This window comes from Littorina saxatilis, linkage group LG4 (assembly GCF_037325665.1).
Source record: "Littorina saxatilis isolate snail1 linkage group LG4, US_GU_Lsax_2.0, whole genome shotgun sequence".
Lineage (NCBI taxonomy): Eukaryota > Metazoa > Mollusca > Gastropoda > Littorinimorpha > Littorinidae > Littorina > Littorina saxatilis.
The window spans coordinates 27,083,617-27,106,238 of record NC_090248.1 but is presented as its reverse complement, the minus strand read 5'-3'; the positions used below and the strand labels follow the sequence as shown (position 1 = coordinate 27,106,238).

The window sequence follows — 22,622 nt, the reverse complement described above, 5'->3', positions numbered from 1 at the left end:
TCCAAGAAATTGTAAGTTGAAGCATTTTGAATTTTATGCCTTATCAAAGGAAACAATTGTGAATGCACCATAGTTCGTCACAAAAATTCTTGCCAGTATTTTCTGCAGTTTGTCACAAAAATTCTTGCCAATATTTTCTGCAGTTCTTTCTTGCCATTGCTATAATAGTCAGAAAGTACATATGTCAATCATTGAGTTAAGCAACTTTTTATGATCAATCATTCATAATTAATTAACATCACTTGCACTCACTCTGCCTTGTATATCATTATGCTAGCATGCCATGGATTTTTGCATGAAAACAAACTGTAACACATGAAAACTTCCAATTCCCAAAGACTCATGATGCTTGAAATCATTTTAAAATAAGAAAAGAAGTTCAGTTAAATGAATATGAAAGGGGTAACAATTAAATGGGACAAAGGAAGAAGATTTTAATTTGTTATAACGATAATTCCGGGTCCCAACCATTCCAGCTTTATTTACCTTATACCTTTATATTTTTCTTTGCATGTGTTGTGGTACACGCATACATACTCATAATATCATGTACAGTATAGCGACAATTAAAAAGACTGGATATGATTAAAATTACCTTTTGTTTGTTCCGTTTTTGTGTTTGTTTTGTTTTGTCTTTTTTAATATCTTTGAGGTGAGATTATCCTGCTGAATGAAAGATAAGTCAAATACAGATGATGACAATCAGGTAATAGCCAAGCACGTGATAAAACTATAATCCCGGTTGATGTTATTTTAAACTGAGAAAAAAGAAAACAAAAAATCAAAATGTCTAAAGGTTTTCTTGCACAAAAAAGCTAATAACAAAATCTTCTAATAACATCAAACCCAGATGTTATTAGATGCTGTATTTTCAGCACCTTGTAAATTGAGATTTAAAATGTATTTTGATTAGATACCACTTCAGGGTGGGATGGGTGGTTTATGTAAGTGTTGTTACCAGAAGTATAGGGGGAGGGGGAGAGGCTATTAAGCTAGGAGATGAACCATACATGCCATTGTATCCAAAACAATATGATGCACTTGAAAAAAAAAAAAATTCATGTCCATATTCTCAAACGTCAGGTATGCGATGAACTAAATTGAAATGTAAACTTCAAGCCAAATATTTTTGTTTTTTGTAAGGGATAGGCGCAATATAAATACACTTTATTATTATTATTATTAAACTTCTAGCTGACTGAGACAGCTAATTCATATTAATGTTTACCCAAGGAATAAAGAAAAGAAAACAGAAAAAAGTGTTGTTTAAAGTTTTAAGCTACAATTAACTGCTACATGCAACGTCAAAGAAATAAAAACCAAAACCAACTGTAAAGAAAATATCTTTAATGACAATAACAGTTAACACATTATTTTGTGTGTGTGTGTGTGTGTGGAGTACTTTGCGTTTGTTATTATGTAACTTAAAGAGGGCAATGACATTTCTACAAATTCATAAATGAACAAAACTTGTGTGCTTCGTAGTAAAAGTAAAACAGTGTTACATACCTGTACACAAATGAGAAAAAGAGCGAATAATTACACCACTATTTACGCAAGAACTTCTACTCTAAAACAAAAGAGCTAACAGACGGGTCATGAACCACACATTAACTCAATAAAGCAAACACAAAATGGAATCAATGTAAAAGTGGTTTAAAACTCAACAAAACCAACAACAAAAGCAAAACGATCAACTGGTTGGCAGTTGATAAATACTAACTGCTTCAAACAGTCATGTGCACACACATTCAAAATCCCACACTTTGGGTATTTGAATTTACCCAGTTATAAGGAAGGAAAGAAAAGAACAAAACACAGAAAAATTAGCATTTATGAAGAGTGTAGAACTTAAAATTTACATCAAATGGAAATGAGTACTTTTAGCGAACACAAAACACAAGACAAACAGTCCGAGTTATTGTTATCAAATTGCTGAACTTCGATGGAACCTGTTTTGTTTTTGTTTTTCTTGCTGGTTGAATTTTACAGACTTTTTTCTTCTTGTCATTCACTGTCTTAACTGTTCATCATGACAAGGAATTCATTGAGATATCATTCAATACTATTATGCAAAAAAACAAAACAAATACGGAAGCCACTGCAACTTCTTCTTGGGATTCGATCATTATCAAAACAGAGGATGAACCAAAATGCTATTTGTTTCATGCCACAATTTATCAATAGTACATGAAATAACACTGCTGTTCAATCTCATAAAAAAGGACTGGTAGTGGTACTGAACTTTAACTGTCTGCTGTCCGAGTCTACACTTCGATGAACATGACTGAGTAAACACAGGCTACCAATATAAAGGACTTTCTTGCAACACAGGGATTTTCCTATACCTGTCAACGAAAGACAGACGAGTACGTCATTTACACATATACTCTCGCTGAACAAAGAAAAAAAGGACTACTTTGAAGGGGCAAAACAAAAAGGTTATTGGTTTTTAATATGAAATCCTCTAACCTTTCCAGTTATATGTACTCAGAGTATAAACAACATACACACTATTTCAGTTTGTATTTTGGGTCTCGTAAACAGCCCTCGTGAGCAAATTCTAGCTTTTCTCAACTTTTTGGACAAGTCCTGTTTAACCTTTCTTTACAAAAAAAACCCAAGACTTTATGACTTTCATGTCATCTCAAAATTCTGAGCGAAGACTACAAACTGATGTTATACATAGCTGCAAAGCTTGTTTGGTTTTTGTAAATTCAATCCAATTCCGAGTTCCTCCCCTGTGTATATCTTCCGACAGATAATAAGAGCATTACACACAACATTGCTTTATTTTACTGAGAGCATTATAACCAACCACAGTACAACACTCCTTCACAGCAAGTTGAAAGATACCATCCTTTATGCGTTTATGATCATGTTCAATGCCAGTGGTATTACCACAAATTCTGTTCAGGATTTCACATGAAACATGCTTTCGCTTAGACACACACCAAGCAAGCAATACTGGGGGTGCTTTCTGTACACAGTTGGATTTATTTGGGGGGGGGGGGGGGGGGGGTTGAATAATTCGAACAGATTGACTCGGGTGTCATTTATCAAATAAATTAATTCAACAACAAATTGCCCACTGTGCAGGTAGCAGTCAGGTTGTTGATATTTGGCATTGGTATGTGTACAAGTTAAAGGATCGATGCTCTTATCCCGTGTAAAAGCCTGAACAGATTACATTTTGTGGTGGCGAACATCGATCTCTAACACAAGAAGGAATGTACTCGTAACAGAACAATAATCACATACAGCCAACAACAGTCTTGAAGCAACGAAATAGTGAATGATCACAAAGTGCGTGGAAGACACAGTTGACGCACTGACATCTGACCAAGGAAGGAAGAGAGGAACGGGATGAACGTAGTCGAGTGCGTGAGATCTTAGTACACATTGGCAGCTCCTGTGGACTCGCCTGTGACAGGAACAAAAACACAACAGCAAAGGGTGAGAGAACAACAAATACGGGGGAAAAAAAAGTGAGCTTATGACAACAATTAATTTGAAGATAAACTAAACAACATTTATGTGAAAACTGACTTTCATAAAAGCAGAGTCTTAATTACGATTATTTTTGAAAAGTGCCACGTACGTGATGTCACAAACGAAAGTGCTACTCATGAACATGAAAGGAAGGGTTAGATATGGTTGGTTGGTTGGTTGGTTGTTAGTTTTTAACGTCCCTTTAATCTATTGGGCTAAGTGGGATCGATTCAAGTCTTATTCTTTTCTCGATCTAGAGTTCACATGGTCGTCTCGGTGTAAAAAAAATAGTCCCGTTTAGGTATATCACAGTAAAAATGTAGAAGGTTTGAAAGGAAGGGAAGAAAGAAGTTGTTGAGAGTAAGGAGGATGTGATGTGGATGTGTTTTCAATCAAAAGAAAAATGCACACGACTTTTTTAAAAATCCTGTCTTGGTAAAATTGATAACAGACTAAGAGAAACAAGAAATTCCTCCGAGGTAGGAAAAACACCCCCGTCAAAGGGAAATAACCTTCTCAGTTGGTGGCAGTGACTGAGTGAGAATGGTTATTTCCCTTTGACCATTCAGATGTCCCTCTATAAGTCCTTGTATAATTTTAATCCACCAATAACTCCCTAACCGTGTTTGACTGGTCCCAATTTTTGTAAGGACCGTCTCAGGAATGTATAGAACCTGTTCACCAAGTTTGGTGACGATCGGTCCGTTCATTCTTGAGATCTATATGCGAACACAAACAAACAAACAAACACATGGACCGAATCCTATACACACCCCTATACCGGGGGGGGGTGAAAAAACACACAATGGCTGCATGAATTATCTGTCCCTTTCTCCACAACCCTTCCCTTTTTCTCATCTGTCTCTTGTGTTGCATTTTTTCGTGGTTTTTTTTTCTCTTGCATTCTTGCAATTTCCTATTATCAGTTCTAACAACTACGCCCATTTCCACTGTAAAATAATGAAGAGATATACCTACTGAGTCAATAACTCATGCGTAGCTACCAGAGGCAATCTTTTCTCCACCATTTTTCTTTATATGAAGGTTTTCCGATAACCCTGTTTCTAAGCATGTATTACAAATTCAGAGAACAATGGGCATCATTAACCTTGCAGAACTGCCTGGTTTGTTACCTCTGGGGGTAAGACATTTTACGTATACGCTTTAATACAAAGAGTCCATAAACAGCATTGACCTACATGATGCTAAACTAGGTGAGTTAATTACAAAATGGTTTTCGTCTGATACAAAGCACCCTTAATAAACTACATTTACAACCTTGGAATGCGTGGCAGACGGTGATAAATCAGACTCCCCTATTTAAAAAAAATAAAAATAAAAAGCCACAAGAGTCCAGGTAGTTTACTTTTTTCCCCAACAGATCTTTTTTGTCTTTCATGTAATTGGTCCATATATAATATACAGCCTTCCTTTCAATTTGTTGCAATTGATTATTCTACATTTATCCTGTAGATCTTCCATTGTTTCCATCTAATTGGTCCATTACTTTCCATCAAATGTGTATCCACTGATTATTCATTGTTTCTATCTAGAATTGGTCCATAACTTTCAATCAGTTATATATCAACAGATAAATCTTTATTTTTTACCAATAGATCTTCCGTGTACATGTAATAGGTCTTTATAGTGACGTTCTATTCAATTTGTGTCAACTGATTTAATGAATCTGTAATCTTTTTCCTATAGATCTTCCTATCTAATTGGTCCATAGCTTTCGTCTTCACTGGTTACTCCTATATTTTTCTCCCTATAGATTCAGTTTTAAGTTTTCCCTTCAATTTGTGTTCACTGATTTAATTCTATACCCCCCCCTCCTTTATATCATCCGTCTTTTCTTTGTAATTAGTCCATTATATTTCTATTTAATTTGTCTCTACCGATTATTTTATATTTTCCATACAGATTTTCTACTTCTTCTATGTGACCGGTTCAAAGCTTTCCCTCCACTTTGTTACTGCCGATAACAGAAATGTGAGGTTTTGTATTTTGTCCCATATGGCTCTTCCACTTTTTCTATTTAACTGGTTCACATCTTTTCCTTCGAATTTCTTCACTCGCTATTCTCTGTTGTTTCCCAAACAAAGAAAGAAAAGATGACAAGAGAATCATTCCGAGGTTTACCCACTATTTCTTCTTTAATGGCCTTCTTCCATGTTTTTTCTCCCCCCGTCTTCCATTCTCCCCTATAGATCTATTTCTTCGATGTAATAGGTCCATCGATCGTTTCCTGTGCAATTTTTCTCCACTGCTGTTTTTAGCTGCTGGTTATTGTTATGGATAGCTGTTATCTGGAAGGTTTTGTTCCGTGAGCAGTTCGATTCTGATTGGCCGCTCCAGCCTAAAACGGCTGAGACCCATATTGGTATCAAACTCCGGTAATTCAATGTCACATGACAGACCCCCCCACACACACACATGTTACACACACGCGGAGTTTACTTTGCTCCTTTCTTGTCTTTGCTCCTTTCTGTCTCCTTCTACTTATTTTTTCCTCTATCGTTGTTTCTTTCCTTCTTCCTTTTTTTTGTTCTTCGATTATCCCCTTTCCAACTCGCAGTCCCTTTTTTCCCCACAACATTACATCCCCTCCTCCCCTCCTACTTCGCTTTCCTGTTTCCATCCCCTCTCACACTATAACCCTCACTTCAAAGTATGTGACTGCATTGAAAGTTTTCCTTTTCAATCTTCTGGATGTGTTCTCCCAAAAAACGTTGACTTTACACATGTCTTTGATAAACCTATACCTACCGGATTTTAGACTGGAACAGGTTTTGTGAATACTGCAAGCAGCAGAGAAAATTAGAAACGCTTTTTTCCCCTGGTGTATTCTGGTCTATTTCTGAACAGCTTCTAATGGCAGGAAGCAAAGATGCTCCAAAAAGGTTCCAGTGTTTCCCCTGTTCTAGATAATACATATAGTAAGTTTTCTACGGGCGAAAAACTTATTTCGGTGACCATCTGCTTCACTCAAAAACTGTCAGGGACTCTCTGAATGATTTTCTTAAAGCAATGTTAAAATACTGATAGTGTATCAGATCAACGACCCAAATTTAACTTTTTCTTTTCCATTTTTCAAGTTTAAAAAAACAACCATTTTGTTGTTGTTGTTGTTGTAATCTGAGCTTCGGAATCGATCTACAGCAATGTCAAAAAGCCTCTACAACCTTGTTTTCTTATATGTTTGTTGACATATATTCATCCTACAAATATGCAGTTATTTAACAACCTCAGATATAAATTATTATACGTTTTGCTATTTCAGAAGTTTATCCCTTTGCTTTCTGAACTGTTCACCCTGAACATTTGCAAAACATCCTCTTTTTCACATCTGAACATTTAAATGCTCTTAAAACATTAACTTAAGCACCCCTGAATGTTAGTTTAGTACATTATAAAAAGCTACATTTGTTAACAAACAACAACAACAATGCACACGATTGTTAAGTGGAAATTACACCAAATGAACAAGCATATAGACAATGTTGAAGGTGCTGTGCAAACTATTTAGTGTGAGGAAGTGCACTATTAGTATTACAAAACTATTGTGAGAATTGCAGAACATATAAAACATTGATGTGAGAATTACAACAAAATGAGCCTAGGATTTACTGTCTGTTGGAGGGCGGGGATGTATAGCTCAGACGGTAGCGCGCTGGATTTGTATCCAGTTGGCCGCTGTCAGCGTGAGTTCGTCCCCACGTTTCGGCGAGAGATTTATTTCTCAGAGTCAACTTTGTGTGCAGACTCTCCTCGGTGTCCGAACACTCCCGTGTGTACACGCAAGCACAAGACCAAGTGCGCACGAAAAAGATCCTGTAATCCATGTCGGAGTTCGGTGGGTTATAGAAACACGAAAATACCCAGCAGAGGAGAGTCTGCACACAAAGTTGACTCTGAGAAATAAATCTCTCGCCGAACGTGGGGACGAACTCACGCTGACAGCGGCCAACTGGATACAAATCCAGCGCGCTACCGACTGAGCTACATCCCCGCCCTGCACCAGGGTCTGAAAGGGAGATGTATTAAATCGGGTGTCGTATAAAAGAGGGATTCCACTGTATGACAAATATTTTAGACAAAATTAAGGCGAAGAAATTATCTGCACACAATAAAGCGGAGTTAGGTACGGGTTCATGACGTCAGTTGAGCGCAGAATATGATCCAAATAATGAGACAAATTAAAGCACAAACAAAAACAATGAATGCAGGGTACAGGAATATCGTCATGAAAGTGACACACACGCATAACACGATTCAGTGAGAAATACAAACAAATAAATGACAAGTAATCTTCCAAGATGTCATTGTAAATATAACGTTAAAGAATAGGAAAAAAAAAAAAGAATAAGGAAAATAAAATAAAAGATGAAGAATTATTTAAATTCTGAAACAAGATATTGCTGCTGAAAAATATGGAAATTGTTTTGCAACGCTGCAAGCAACAATCAGTAAAATGTGCAGGAGCAGACACAAATCAGTGCATGTAACATACGACTATTAACTATAGTGTCACATTGCTAAATACAAACAATATATCAGCATTACTAGCAGATTATTTACAACTAAATTCAAAACGAAAATCTATATAAGAACTGTGTACGCATTAAAACTATAGATACAAAATAAGCTATAATTGTTAACTTGATGAACAATAATAAAAGGAGGTATATAACCAATGAATTCTTAATTGCAAGTGTTTTAAGTTAGCATGCATATTGGGGGTGGGGGGAGGGGGCAAAAATAAGCTGAGAATGTTCAGGAAACTGAGGTGCCCCTAGTAAATTGTTCTCTTTCCTTGCTTCTTTCTTTGTTCTTCTAATCATTATGTATAATTCTTTCACAATTGTGAAAGTAACAGTAAAAGTCAGCACAAGCAATTATATTACATCGGTTTCATAAGTGGTTAACAATAAAAGGCGAACATTGACGACAACTACAGCACATGCACAATGGCCGGACCAGCTGTGAAAGGATCATGCAGTTAAAATACACATTAATATTTTTCACGGTAATTGTGAGGACAGGAAAGCAGCATGCCTGTGGAAGTAGTGAATATGGCATACTTACATGTAAACGATTGTCAGTTGGATTCATGTACTAAACGCTTCTCTGTGTGTGTGTGTGTGTGTGTGTGTGTGTGTGTGTGTGTGTGTGTGTGTGTGTGTGTGTGTGTGAAAAAAAGTATGACTGCGTGTGCATGTGCGTACTGCATGAAAATGTCAATTCAAAACAAATCAATTTAGGTTAAAATTCAGGTAGCAGTGTCACCCCCAGTTTAAATTTGAAAGAAATAAAGAATGCATTCAAAAGAAACGAGATGAAATGACACAAACTCGTTAATTTTTTTGAAGATAGGAATGTTTATTACAGAACAGGTGAAGCAAATCATTAGCTCAAACAGATGCATCTGCACTACACACACTCCAATCATATTAACAAAATGGTTTATGTAACCAATCACACGATGAAGACAGCTAGTATGCGTGACTGGTAAATAAAGAATTGTTAACCTGTTAACGCCACCAAAATCGTTCACACACACACACACACACACACACACACACACACACACACACAGTACAAGGAAACTGCGTAGCTACGGATACTGACTGTAAGAGACTTTTATAAGGGCTGGGGCTTGGTTATAAACAGAAAAATCTTACTAGGCACCCCTGTAATTTGGACATAAATGGATTATTTATCTGATTGTTTTAGATGGACAGAAATAGCAAAATTACGCTGATCCATGCATAAATGATAAATCCAATCGCAGAATCTACTAAAACCATTGAGCAAATAAACCATGATAACTGTAAACAAACATCTTACAAACAGGACTTGGAGACTATCCTATTAAGTTCATCACGTCGGGGAGTTTAATTACGACAACAGTTAAGACATAAAAACATTTTGATAAAAGTGCTGAATCAGTGCGGGTCATTTTCCACTTCTTGCATGAAATCTCACTGCACGAAACCTTACCCACTTTGAACGTTATATTTTTAAAAGAAGATTGTCCAGATGAATTGAAATAATCAGCAGGTCTATGTTGCATGTTCAAACGATTTCAAGTCAAATATATATACATGACATTCTGATAGAAATGGGGTGTTTTGATGTCTTCAAAAATGTCAAGTTAGTGATGCAAGAGATATGCTTTTCATACCCACTAACAACCTGTTTGAAAAATAATGACAGAAATGGACTTTCACAATTTCTTTTAACACTCCAGATAAAGACAGGCTACGAATGGTGGTTAACAAAAGTACAGGCTATTTTTTTCTTGTGTGCAATGGATCTATTGGGCCAATGCGACGTGTGTGAGGAAAGATTATACACCCGGCACAATATTCAACCTCTCGACGTAAATGCATTACAAAGAAAAGAAGCATTGAGTTTTAAAACATTTTCTTTTTCTCACTTTTTAAAAAATGTGAAACTTAATTTTTAGCTTGCGGCATAGACTGACAACTCACAGTATGGAGCGCACACCAGATTTCTGCAATGCCTCTACCATGCTTTCTCTCCAACAAGGCAATTAAAATGTTTGTCTAGTGTTTAAAAAAAAAAAGATAGAAACAAAGAAACATAAGTACAATGTATGTAGTATGTTCGTTCGTTTCACTACTTTATTGAATTCTCTCAGGTGCCAAGAGACTGGTTCTGCTCAACTCTCACTTACTTTAGAGTGCCCGGGTCCTTTTGTTTCTATCAGACCTTAAACGCATAAAAGGGATTTTGTTCTTTCGTTAAATTTATTGTTTCTGACCTTGTTCAATGGGGTTAAGTTTCAACTTTGTTACAGTAGAATGACCGGTAAAATTGTAGTCTTGTCCATTGCATTCTTTACTAGTACTAGGTAAACGACGGCTCGATCTGGACGACGAAAAATATACATTAAGACCTTGTCTTCTTTGTTGAGCAAGTTCATTTACATTTAAAGGATCAGCGTCAAATGTGCACATTTTCGCCGGTGCAAACTTCATACTGATGAAAAGCAGCATGAATTTACTCTTCCCAGCATCACATTTAATGCATAAAACCCCTTATTTTGTTATTGCTTGTACTTAAGGACTTAGTACAATTAGAAAACACAATTTCTTTTGTGATCTAAATTAATTAACCATAATGTCTTCTTCTATTAGCACCCAGCATTCTTAATTATATAAGGCAATAAATGGCATCTTCATGTGTTATGAATGCCTTCATTCTTTCATCACAATGTAACAACAAAACAGTAACTAAAAGAACAAAAACCATCATGTCAAGGAATTGTTAAAAGTTCAGCATTAGCGCATTTGCAGGTTGACGTACACGCACAAAAATCGACACTTCTCGATGGCGAAGAGGTGATCTGCATTAGTGTACTTTAATCACTGGCAATTACAAGATCATAATTAAAGCGTATACCAGAACCTGAATAACCAAGAGGTGAACGATTATAAAAAATGTATTTTAATATATACAAACAGATTCTAAACACGCAAAGTAATACATACATTAAACATACACTCACTCATTCACACATTTGCAGGTTTTCATGTGATGTAAAATTATGAACTTGTAAAGGAGAGCGAGAGAGAGAGAGAGAGAGAGAGAGAGAGAGAGAGAGAGAGAGAGAGAGAGAGAGAGAGAGAGCGCATAACACCAAATTATCACGAAAACAACTACAGTATCAAATTCACCATGAGAACAAAGAGACACGCACAAACAACCTCAGCAGACAAATTCCCACTCTCATTCTACCAGCTTCTGACTGACACTAGTTTTTGTACACAATTTGTACAAGAACTGTAACTCAAATCCTACAACAGCACAGTATGTCCAGAGATTTCGGCAGACACCGCGATCATAGGTAATCAAGGGATCGATGAAAATGTTAGAGCTATCCATAAAACCTGAAAGATGTGTGATCAATACATGAATGAGGGCCATGAATCATATTTTGCCTCTGCCACATTTACAAAGGATGCTGGGGTTATAATATTGCTGCTTATCTTCTGACACCAAGTCCCACAAACTGATCCCTATCCATATATTCTTGAAAAAAAAAGAAGCTTACTACACACAACTAGGTGCATTATATACAGATTTATGTCTTAAATACAGATTTATGTCTTATATACTCTCCTTGCGATCTCAAGTGCTCAGCACGTTTCAGGTCATCCTTTACTTCGGTTCTCTCAGGGTAAAAATGGGGACAACTAATTGAAGATAACATGAATGGGATTTGACTCGCCAGCAGAAATTCTTCTTCTTCTTCTTCTTCTGCGTTCCCGACCGCAAAAACTGGGGATCAGTAGGGATTTTATTGGCATTTTTCTTTTAGATCAATGAACTCTTCTGTACAGGCCAAGACTTCCACTACAAACTGCTCATTGTCGCTCAGTGTCGTCCATAATGTACACTGAAAACCAAATCAGTGGTCTGCTCCTTGACAGTTAAATCCTTTGCAAAGAGAGGCCACACATCTCATTCAAGCCAGGTCTGTTGGTAGACTTCACTGCTTTTTGGCATGGCAGAATTTAACAGATGTGCTGAGTTGATCTCTCTCCACAACAAGGGATTTCCATTCTTGTGATTTTGAGCTTTGTGTGCGAATTTCTCTGCATGGTCGGCACCACAAAAGCAAGCGCTTTAGCAAAATTGCCCCTTGCTGTTTGCGCAGCAGACTAAAGCGGTTTAGCCAAACTGGCTGCTGATGTTTGCCCATTTGGTTCATGAATTCAAGTGCTTAGCGATTTTAATTTGTATGAGGTGGTTTTTGTATGCAGTAATCTCTAAGCTGCAAGAGTTTTGTTCCTAATGCACACATATATTGAGACACATGCTACCAAACTGCAGAATTTGAAAGTCATGTTTGTAAACCCGTGCGCGCGCGCGTGTGTGTGTGTGTGTGTGTGTGTGTGTGTGTGTTTGTGCAGTGTCGGTGTTTGTTTAACCCCTTTACGTTTTCAAGAGCAATTGGGAAAATGGGAAACCTTGGTCACACGATGATAATGCAATAAAGTACACCTGCACATGAGTTCCAATGCATCCGCTGAAAGCAGTTTTTAATGAAGACAAAGTTTAACATGTTAATCAAATCCAAGCAAGGCATAATTTTCGCCAATCTGCAATGCACACAGCAGGAGGGTGGTTTGGAACAGGTGCATGAAAGATGCGGCTCTCCAGTTGAATTCACAAATTCGTTCAAAAGGTCAAGGTTATATCCAGTGTGACCTATCTCCAAGGTCAAAATTAAGCATACATACATACATAAAAGTTTCATTCAAAGTACCAGAGCAGAATACTGCATATGATGAGGCTAGAGCAAGGTTAATGAGTTCAAACTCACACAAAATGCAGCGCAAGCACACACAAAATGCAGCGCAAGCACGGCACACAGGTTTGCATGTTATAATATTCCAAGGTTGCTCTCAACTTGCTAGCTGTTAACAGTTTGCTCAGTTTAAGCAAGAGTAATTTACGCACAAACAAATGCGTCCAAGCTAAATCTGCAAAAAGAAACTTTCTGTGAAACTAAAAGAAACTGAAACAAAATTGCCTCTTGCATTAATTGGCCTGACTGATAAGAAAAGCAATTTCTATAAACATACTGATGATCGATACATGGGCGAACAACGCATCAGCGAAAGAATAAAAACAACGCAAAAGGAAGAGAGCAAAGTTCAAGTTGGTCACACTTGAGTCTGAAGGGTGAAGGACAGTTCTCAGACTTTCTGAGGGTCAAGGTCAAGGTCAGAGGGAATACCTGGTGTGCCTGCTGGCGGTTTGGATTGCACCTTGAACCAGGGCGTCTCCTTGTAGAGGAACCACAGGTTGCCCACCCACACCATCATGTTCAGGAAACCAAAGATCTGCACACAGTCAGGCTCACATGTGTAAATTGATATTTCACAAGGGTCAACCAGCCTTTTGTCATGATGTCTGCAGGTCACCATGCAAACCTAAAAAATGCGGGAAGTTTCAAAGATCTACCTTCATACTAAACTTCTGAGAAAATGATACTACTACTTTTCGGTATCCAAACTTGACCCCACTGTGACATTAACATTTCACATGGGTCATTTAATCTTTAATCCTGTCTGCCATACTCACCACAGACGCATTTAGGCTGCCATAGTTGCCGACGTTGACGACTGTGCAGGACCCGGTTTTGCTAGCGTCTTTGCATTCTGGGAAGAAGCTTCCGTTGTCAAAGAACCCGCCCTCCGCGGGGTCGGTGTACTCCTTCACGTCAGACAGGCCTGACGCCCAGGCAGAGGCTGAGATCAGCCACAGCAGTGTCAGGACAATTGACACCACAAAGTCCTGGAACACAAGAAAAGTGCGATGTATATTAATAATAATAACAATAATAATGCATAATATTTATAAAGCGCGTGTACGTATATATAGGTTACACACTCCAAGTTTTGAATATCGTGCGTATTTTCCCTAGGGTCGATTTTCAGGTATTACCGAGCCTCTGGCGAGGTAATACCTGTAAATCGACTCGAGGGAAAATATGCACGATATTCAGGACGAGGTGTGTAAGCTTTTTATCCCATTATTCCGACGTACAATATGCTGCAGAAAAAGTGTAAACAGGTTTTCTGCAGTAAAACAACAGCACCGTTTTACTGCAGCATTCTTGATTTCAATTTTACTGCAGTAAAACTGTTTTACTGCAGAAAAAAACGTTGCTCTCGCGAAAGATGACATTATGCAGAAATGCTGCAGAAACAAACAGTTTTTCTCCAGCATTTCTGTTTTTCTGCAGAATAACTGAATAAAGTCATAATCCGCTAAGGATAAGAGAGCGCATGAGATCTCGAGAAAGAGAAAAAGATTGAGAGAGAGACAGATACACACACAGACACGAAGGCAGAGCGAGGGAGAGACGGAGAGAGTTGCATGGAGTGTACGTGACAGACAGTGTGTGTTGCTATAAACAGACAGACGAGGTGCAGCTCATTTCTGAAACAGCGCAATTGGGACAACAGTGACTTGATACTGTTTGAATTCTAAAAAAGCGCAGCTCATTTCCGGAACAGCACAGATAACAAATCTCGTGAGAACGGTAACAAACGACTCATGTCACCTCTCCGAACGCATTGCAATAGATGTCCGCTCCTGCGGCCATCAATAATCTTCACTCAGCTCTATTCACCCAAACAGATTATGTACATTCTTTGTTGTTTTCTTTATTTCTTCAATGATATTGTTTGTAGATCGTTAGCCAAACGTCAGTTCGACTTTTATACCGCAGAATATCTCAATCGTTTTGCTGCAAAAAAGTAGTCCCCGAGTTAACGATAAATATGCAGATGACCTCTAAATTATTCAATTGTACTCTGAGATCAAAGACAATGACAGGTGAGATCGAGACTCGGTTGTGATGGATAATTCATATGGTTGTGATGGATTATCCAGAATAATCCCCTCTACAGCTAACAGAGACATTGCCAAAGAGGCAGGTCATGGGATAATCAGGGTTAAACCCTGCTCAAAGCGCTGCACAGAAATGATGGGCCTGGATCTCAAAAACTACGCGGTCGCCATAACCACAAACCCTTGAGCTCATAAAACAGTCTGATTTTTAGCCAAGAAATCCGACAATTAGACGGCATTTGCTCCCAGAAAGGGGAATGTGTATTAGAGCAATGAGAAGTCGGCAAGATTCCCATGTGTGCTTACCCCCACGATGATGCGGTTGTTCTTGCGGTAGAGTTCGTCGAAGAAGATGTAGAGGACGAGGGCGGCCATGCAGTAGAGCATGACGATGACGCCCACGAAGACGTAGAACTGGGAAGACGACTGTGCTCCTGCCAGCAGGCACACATCCTGAGGGTTGGTTTTGTTACACGCAGGCGACTTGACGCACACACTCTCCAGGCTGAAAACAAGTCCAGGCTATATAACAACAAGAAGAGCAAACGCTCGATCGAGTCACTTTCGCAGTTCTGAATATTATATGAGGCATCAGATGGACAGGAAGAAATTGCTATTCACAACACAATGAGTCACGTTCACATAAAATTTGAGCCCGGTCACTTTTATAGTTTCCGAGAAAAGCCCAACGTTAAGTTGTGTGTTGCCGAACAGAAAAGGCTAGTTATCTCCCTTGTTTTTCTGATAACGTTCGTAAAAGGCTACAGATGTAAATACTTTGATGTAAAGAATAATCCTACAAAGTTTCAATCACATCCGATGAACTTTGTCAAAGATATAAAATGTCTAATTTTTCCTTTGACGCTGACCTGTGACCTTGAAAAAGGTCAAAGGTCAACGAAACCATCGTTAAAGTGTAGAGGTCATTGGAGGTCACGACTAAACAAAATATGAGCCCGATCGCTTTGATAGTTTCCGAGAAAAGTCCAACGTTAAGGTGGTGTCTACGGACGGCCGGCCGCCGGACAGACTAACACTGACCGATTACATAGAGTCACTTTTTCTCAAGTGACTCAAAAAGCTTTATATTCCAATATTTCAATTGTGTATTGTGTACGTGATTGTGTTGCATTTATTTAAAGTTTATTTGTTTTTAAATGTGTATTGTTGCTGTTATTAAGATTATTATATTTAAGATTGATTTAAGGCGCTTACGTTGTGTATTGTTGCTGTTATTAAGATGATTATATTTTAAGATTGTAAGGCGCTTAGAACTATTTTAGGATTTGCGCCCTATAAATACCCGTATTATTATTATTATTATTATTATTATTATTATTAATGTATCAAAACAAATCAAAGGTAAAGTGGAACCCTAATTTAAGACTCCCTCCCTGTTTTTTTCAGACTTTCTGTTCCTAACCTTTGTAAATTTAACTCCATTTTAAAACTTCCTCCTTTTTAAGATCTGATTTTCAAAGACTTTCTGTTCCTAACCATTGTAAATTTACCTCCATTTTAAAACTTCCTCCTTTTTAAGATCTGATTTTCAAAGACTCTGTTCCTAACCATTGTAAATTTACCTCCATTTGAAAACTTCCTCCTTTTTAAGATTTGATTTTTTCAGACTTTGTGTTCATAACCTCTGTACATTTATCTCCATTTTAAAACTGACTGCTTTAAAGACTTGAGTTTCTCAGACTTTCTGTTCATAACCTCTGTACATTTATCTCCATTTTAAAACTGACTGCTTTAAAGACTTGAGTTTCTCAGACTTTGTGTTCATAACCTCTGTACATTTATCTCCATTTTAAAACTGACTGCTTTAAAGACTTGAGTTTCTCAGACTTTCTGTTCATAACCTCTGTACATTTATCTCCATTTTAACACTGACTGCTTTAAAGACTTGAGTTTCTCAGACTTTCTGTTCCTAACCTTTGTAAATTTACTTCCATTTTAAAACTGACTGCTTTAAAGACTTGAGTTTCTCAGACTTTGTGTTCATAACCTCTGTACATTTATCTCCATTTTAAAACTGACTGCTTTAAAGACTTGAGTTTCTCAGACTTTCTGTTCCTAACCATTGTAAATTTACCTCCATTTTAAAACTGACTGCTTTAAAGACTTGAGTTTCTCAGACTTTGTGTTCATAACCTCTGTACATTTATCTCCATTTTAAAACTGACTGCTTTAAAGACCTGATTTTCTCAGACTTTCGGAAGTCTGAAAAGGGGAGGGGTATGATATCAACCAAGCTAAAAATCAACAAGCTAAATCAAAACATTTAGTCAACCTGCCGATTTGAAACGATCGAAACTAAATCTCGGATCAGTCTTCACGGAAGCCAGTAATTAGGCCTCTGATGTTAGTCGGAACCCATGGACAAAGACGGGTTGATCTGGTCTCCGCAAAGCAAGCAACATAGGACCTTATTTGTATAAACAAAACGATTTTCTTTAATTGTTACCTTAATATTATTGTCAGAGTACACACACACACATGTGCTGACCGAACAGATCGAAAAAAAAAAAAGTAATTTGATTACAAAAATGCAGTCGCCATACTGTGGTCTCAACTTTATTTTACCGGACAGAAATATCATCAAAGGCATCTTAATTAAAAAAGAAAATTAAAAACAAGAGAGAGAGAGAGAGAGAGAGAGGGAGAGAGAGGGAGAGAGAGAGAATACATGAAAGAGCCTTCAAAATAAGTCAAAACATCCCGTTCAGAAGAATTCAATCTCCAAATATTGCTCAAACGCGCAAGATTTACATCTGTTATAGCAAATAATGACTTCAGTCATGCAAAAACAACAGCCAATATCCACTCATGTTTTCTTCCCTTTAACCCTTAGCTGTCAAACACATGGGGGATGGCACGGTTTTATTATCTAAACGTCAATGCCACACGCCTTCGAATCTGCAAAAATCCGGCAAGCTCCTGTTCCATTTTATTGATTAATTCACACATTCTGGGGGATTTGCTTGTTCTGCTCTCTATTCCTGCCGCTAAAAATCCTCCAATAAAATTGGCAAAATCCGGAACTCCTTCCGACCTGTTTTTCAGTCACTTTCTCTTCCGTGATTAAATCTGGAGAAAAATAAAAGCTATTTGACGCTCTTGAATCAATAAGCCCACAGGCAATCTTGAAGCTATGTTTTCCTCTCTGATAATTTCTCCTCTCCTTCTCAATTTTCGCGAGGCAATGTCAATAAGAACATTTGTTAATAAATATCAAGGACACTTGAAACATCTCAACGACAATTAGACTGCATTTTCCCCCAGAAAGTGGAAGTGTATTAGAATAATGATCATAATAGGGCAAAACACTTGAGATAACTGGATACGATCATCAAGGTTCCCCCACCACCCCTGCTTTGTCAAGGGGCTTGTGGATGGGAGGGACTAAATGCGATGATGTGTGTGTGTGTGTGTGTGTGTGTTTCTCTCGCATGTATGTACCTGCATGTACCTGCGTGAGTGTTTCGATAGGGATACAAACACTAACATGTGGTTTTGGGCAGACGATGAGGCGTACTTACTCAAAAGGATATCCATATTCAAAGGTGATACTAGCAGAATAGGTTTCGTTGCATTTGACGTTGAAAGTCGAGGAAGAGGTGAAGGACGTCGTTGTGGCAAAAGCGAAGATTGATAACACCTGAAACACACCAAGTAGCAACGCAATTTAAAATACAAACATATATAAAGACTTAAAATACAAACATATATAAAGACTTATAATATAAATTATTAAAAAGTGTTCAATATGTCAGGATCGATAACACTTGAAACAACCCAAGCAGAACAAAGTTCAAAAGTAAAAATGAACAAAGACTTGTCCCATAAAGTGTCAAAAGCAAAAAGAATAGAAAATCAGAACAGAGAGAGAGGAGAGAGAGAGAGAGAGAGAGAGAGAGAGAGAGAGAGAGAGAGAGAGAGAGAGAGAGAGAGAGATACACAGACTGAGAGACAAACAGACAGAGAAAGACAGAGACACAGCCAAACGGAGAGAGAATTCTCGCATATTTCCCTATTCCCCATTTCAAGTTTTCGTTCTTCTGGACGCTGAGGGTTCCAAATGATCAGAGCGGATCAATGCGGCAATGCAGCTTTGTGATGCAAAGACATGGAGAAGGAGAAAAACTTTCCAGCTTGGGGAATAGGATGTTCATGCATTTTTACAATTTGGACTGAGCCAGCAGATTCACTGGCCCCCAACAAGACATATTGGGAATCAGCTTCTAATCTGTAGCCCGCAAGCATACAGATGTGTTCAGAGTAAAAACAAGGTGTGCAAAAGCCTAATAACTCAGTCCACACTGTACCACATACAAGGAGAAGGAGGGGTGGGGATTGGGGGGTATGATGAAGAGGGAGAGGAGGAGATAGGCAGGCGGACACTGACAATTCTTAATTTATTGAGGTTAACACTAACAGATTAAGCAGTGATCTTCTTTTTTTTTCTTTTTTTTATATCTGGCTCTCGCCTTGACGAGGGACTAATCAGAGCGATGAGCAGGCAGAGAGAGAGAGAGAGAGAGAGAGAGAGAGAGAGAGAGAGAGAGAGAGAGAGAGAGAGAGAGAGAGAGAGAGAGAGAGAGAGAGAGAGAGATGTCGCCTCATTCTTCAGCAAACGACAAGCAGGAAAACGGATGTCAAATAAATGAAGCAACACGAATGTTCTCACCAAAACTGTCATGATCAGTGGGATTAATTTGGCCTACTGAGTAACGTTTTTGTTTGTGTAGGTTTTTTCCCCGTCAATTTCCTTTTTCCTTTCCTTATTTTATCTGTTGTCATCAAAGTTTTTATGCTTTGAATTTCCCCTGTGCACTGGAAGAAAACCGTATACTGAATAAGCTCACTTCCCTGTTTTTACTGCTGCTGCTGGTAATCCCTGAGCAATGAATGGGAAGGCACAAGTGGATTACAGACAGAACCGAACCTGGGGAGCAGTTTGCTTTACTCAATTTACACCCTGCTACAACGTTTCAATTTCAAACGCTGCACCCGCTTGGAGCTGAAGGCAATCTCACAGAGTACGAGAAAACATAAACAGAATTATCAAGTTGCTATTCAGACAGATTTATCCAAGATGAATGCATTCTGTATCTCCCGCCTTCCCCGACCAACAGTATTCCTCTTTCCTTCTAAAAGCCTCTGAGAAGGGATTTGGTTACACAGTAGTGAGGTCACATCTGCACAAGTGATCAAGAATGAAGGATGGACAGAGGAGATCAAAGCGAGTTTAAAGCAGTTGTGTAGCCTGACATCTAAAAATAAAAAAAAAGGCCTGCAAGGCCTGCACACGCAACAACATAATGACGCACGAACGCAATTACACACCCACACACACGTAAGCTTACCGTGACACACACACACATACATACACACACACACACACACACACACACACATACACACACACTCACACTCACACACACTCACACAAGTCGGCATGTGGACTTGGGATCACTCTATCGATGCAACACAGGAGCATTCAATAACTTCACACTAACCTCCAAATCCGAAAAGAAAACAAATTAGCAAGTGCCCTCAGAAGGTTAATCTGTTAACGCTCTCTCAGTTCTTTCAAATGAGGGATGAAATGTTCCCTGGAGCAACACAGAAACCATTTGCCCAGATCAGGAAAATTAAGTTAGGTGAAGCATATAGAGTTTCTTTTTTTCTATGAGCGTCTATCGACATGTTGTCTCCATCGAATGAAAGCCGAGGGCCCCAAAGGGGGGGTATCATCACGATCACGGGAAGGGAAATTTTAGCTTTCACGATCACAGTTACCTTGATTTTTGTTTTCACGATCACGAACACCAGTGGCAAATCACGGTCACGGTAAAAGTTGCAGGTACAGAAAGCACGTGTCAAAGTAAACACAACCACACAGTTATTCGCTCCTCTGGATCTATTGTTTATTCAACACAAAGTGACAACTGTTGCACTTTTTAATTATTTTTTTTGAATTCTCTTTCATGCACACATAGAAATACATATCATGATTTGTAATCAGTAACAAGAATGTTGTTTTCATTGTTTTTTCTCTCGCTTTCTCTCTCTCATACAGACACTCACAGGAATATATACACTCCAGGGGCGGAGCAGTTAAGCCAGAGGGGGGGGGGGGGGGGGGTGGGGGGTTACAACCTGGGTCCAGGGGTAGACCTTGTGGGGTACATGGGCAAAGCCACGTTGGGGGCTTAGACCCCCAGAAGCTGAAGAGTTTTAGCTAAGTTTATGAATAATTTATGGCTTATCCTTGATTTTAAACATGATCAACTGGTGTCAGCAGCCACTCATTATTTCTTTTAAAGTTAGTATTAATTTTTTTGTTGACAGCCGGGGGGGGGGGGGGGTGGGGGGTGGGGGTTCCGGAACCCCTGTAATCCGCCCCTGCACTCATACACATTCAACTCCCACACCCTCACTCACACACATGAATATATATACTTGCACAATTTCACATTTCCAGAGCTAAATCTTTTAAACCCATTTTCTCAAAAACTATTGGGTGGATTGAAATTAAAGTACATGTATGTGTGATGGTAGAGTCTATAATAACAAAATCCCCAACGAACATGACTTTGATCGACTTTGACATGAGGATCAAGTGACCCAAACTGGCACGTCTCCCCGCCATAGTTCCTGAATTTAACCCATTTTTGATAAGTTTACAGGCGCTAAAATAAATCCAAGCTTAATGCAAAGAAGCGACAATTAGAATCTATGCCAAGCGTGTCCACGTTGCTGGGATGAAAAACACATTTCTAGTTTCGGTTTCGGCTACACGCAGACTCGATCACTGTTCAGGGGTTGCGCAACCCCCCCCCCCCCCCCCCTGGCTTAAGCATGTACTTCCAAACACTTTTTTTTCTTTATTTTTGTGGGGGAGGGAGGGGGGGGGGTTGCATCTGGATCATCAGTGAAATCCGAGGAGAAATCGCACCTCTCACCCCCTTTCGAAAGACATTTTTCTTCAACGATTTTTGTGATGAAAAGTATGAGTCCTTACAATCTCAATTCTTCTTCATTGCCTATACAGCTTGCTGTCGAATTTACCTTTTTCGTTCAAGGAGAGGCTTCCTTTCCCTCCAGAAACATCAAAAAACGTTTAGCTTCAAGGGGGCTTCGCCACCTTGCAACCCCCACCAAGGGGGCTTCGCCCCCTGGACCCCCACCAAGGGGCTTTGCCCCCTGGACCCCCATCTGTAACCCCCCTCCCCCCCCCCCCTATTACTTACCTAGTCCGGCCCTGAATAGATCAACATACCTTGACATTTCGTCTTCGGAAAGACGGACCCGTAGCCGGACCTTTCCATCAAGGAAGGCATTCTCGCCGCATGCTTTGGTCTGGCTTGAATCCACAAAATATAACAGAAGTTCGATGACAGTACCGCTGCACGCCATTTTTGATCTTCGAATTCGAATTTGACTGAATGCACTCAAAACTTTAGCACGAAGCCCTTCCATTGGATGAAGTTTGGCAGACTTTTGCAATTCGCCTTCTGATTGGATCTCTTTTTTTGTGTGATTGGTTCTCTTAAAGGGAAGCAATCGCTGTCAAAATCATATTTCTGAATGTGTTGTTGCTTCCCTTCAATCGGGATTGGCTCCTTGACGAAAAGAGGATCATAGAGTGATACAGCTGTGAAAAATGTACGTTGAAAATAAAATGCTTTGCAATAATGCCCATCACGATCACGAAAACAAATGAC

The 22,622-nt window shown here is 38.8% G+C and overlaps 1 protein-coding gene across 2 annotated transcripts in view; it reads right to left on the bottom strand.

The window, feature by feature from the left end:
• The window catches only part of LOC138964359 (synaptophysin-like), a 164,919-nt gene continuing 142,297 nt past the window's right edge, over positions 1–22,622 (bottom strand). Inside the window, exons 3-7 of one of the 2 annotated variants that reach the window (XM_070336292.1) lie at positions 18,432–18,550; positions 15,196–15,394; positions 13,615–13,827; positions 13,268–13,373; positions 1–3,424 (exon numbers count right to left, since the gene is read on the bottom strand). In XM_070336292.1, the coding sequence (XP_070192393.1) occupies positions 3,393–3,424; positions 13,268–13,373; positions 13,615–13,827; positions 15,196–15,394; positions 18,432–18,550 (669 nt within the window). In that variant the 3' untranslated portion in view covers positions 1–3,392. Of the gene's footprint in view, positions 3,425–8,853; positions 13,374–13,614; positions 13,828–15,195; positions 15,395–18,431; positions 18,551–22,622 lie in introns of those variants that run through there. The other variant, XM_070336291.1, reaches the window with a different exon arrangement.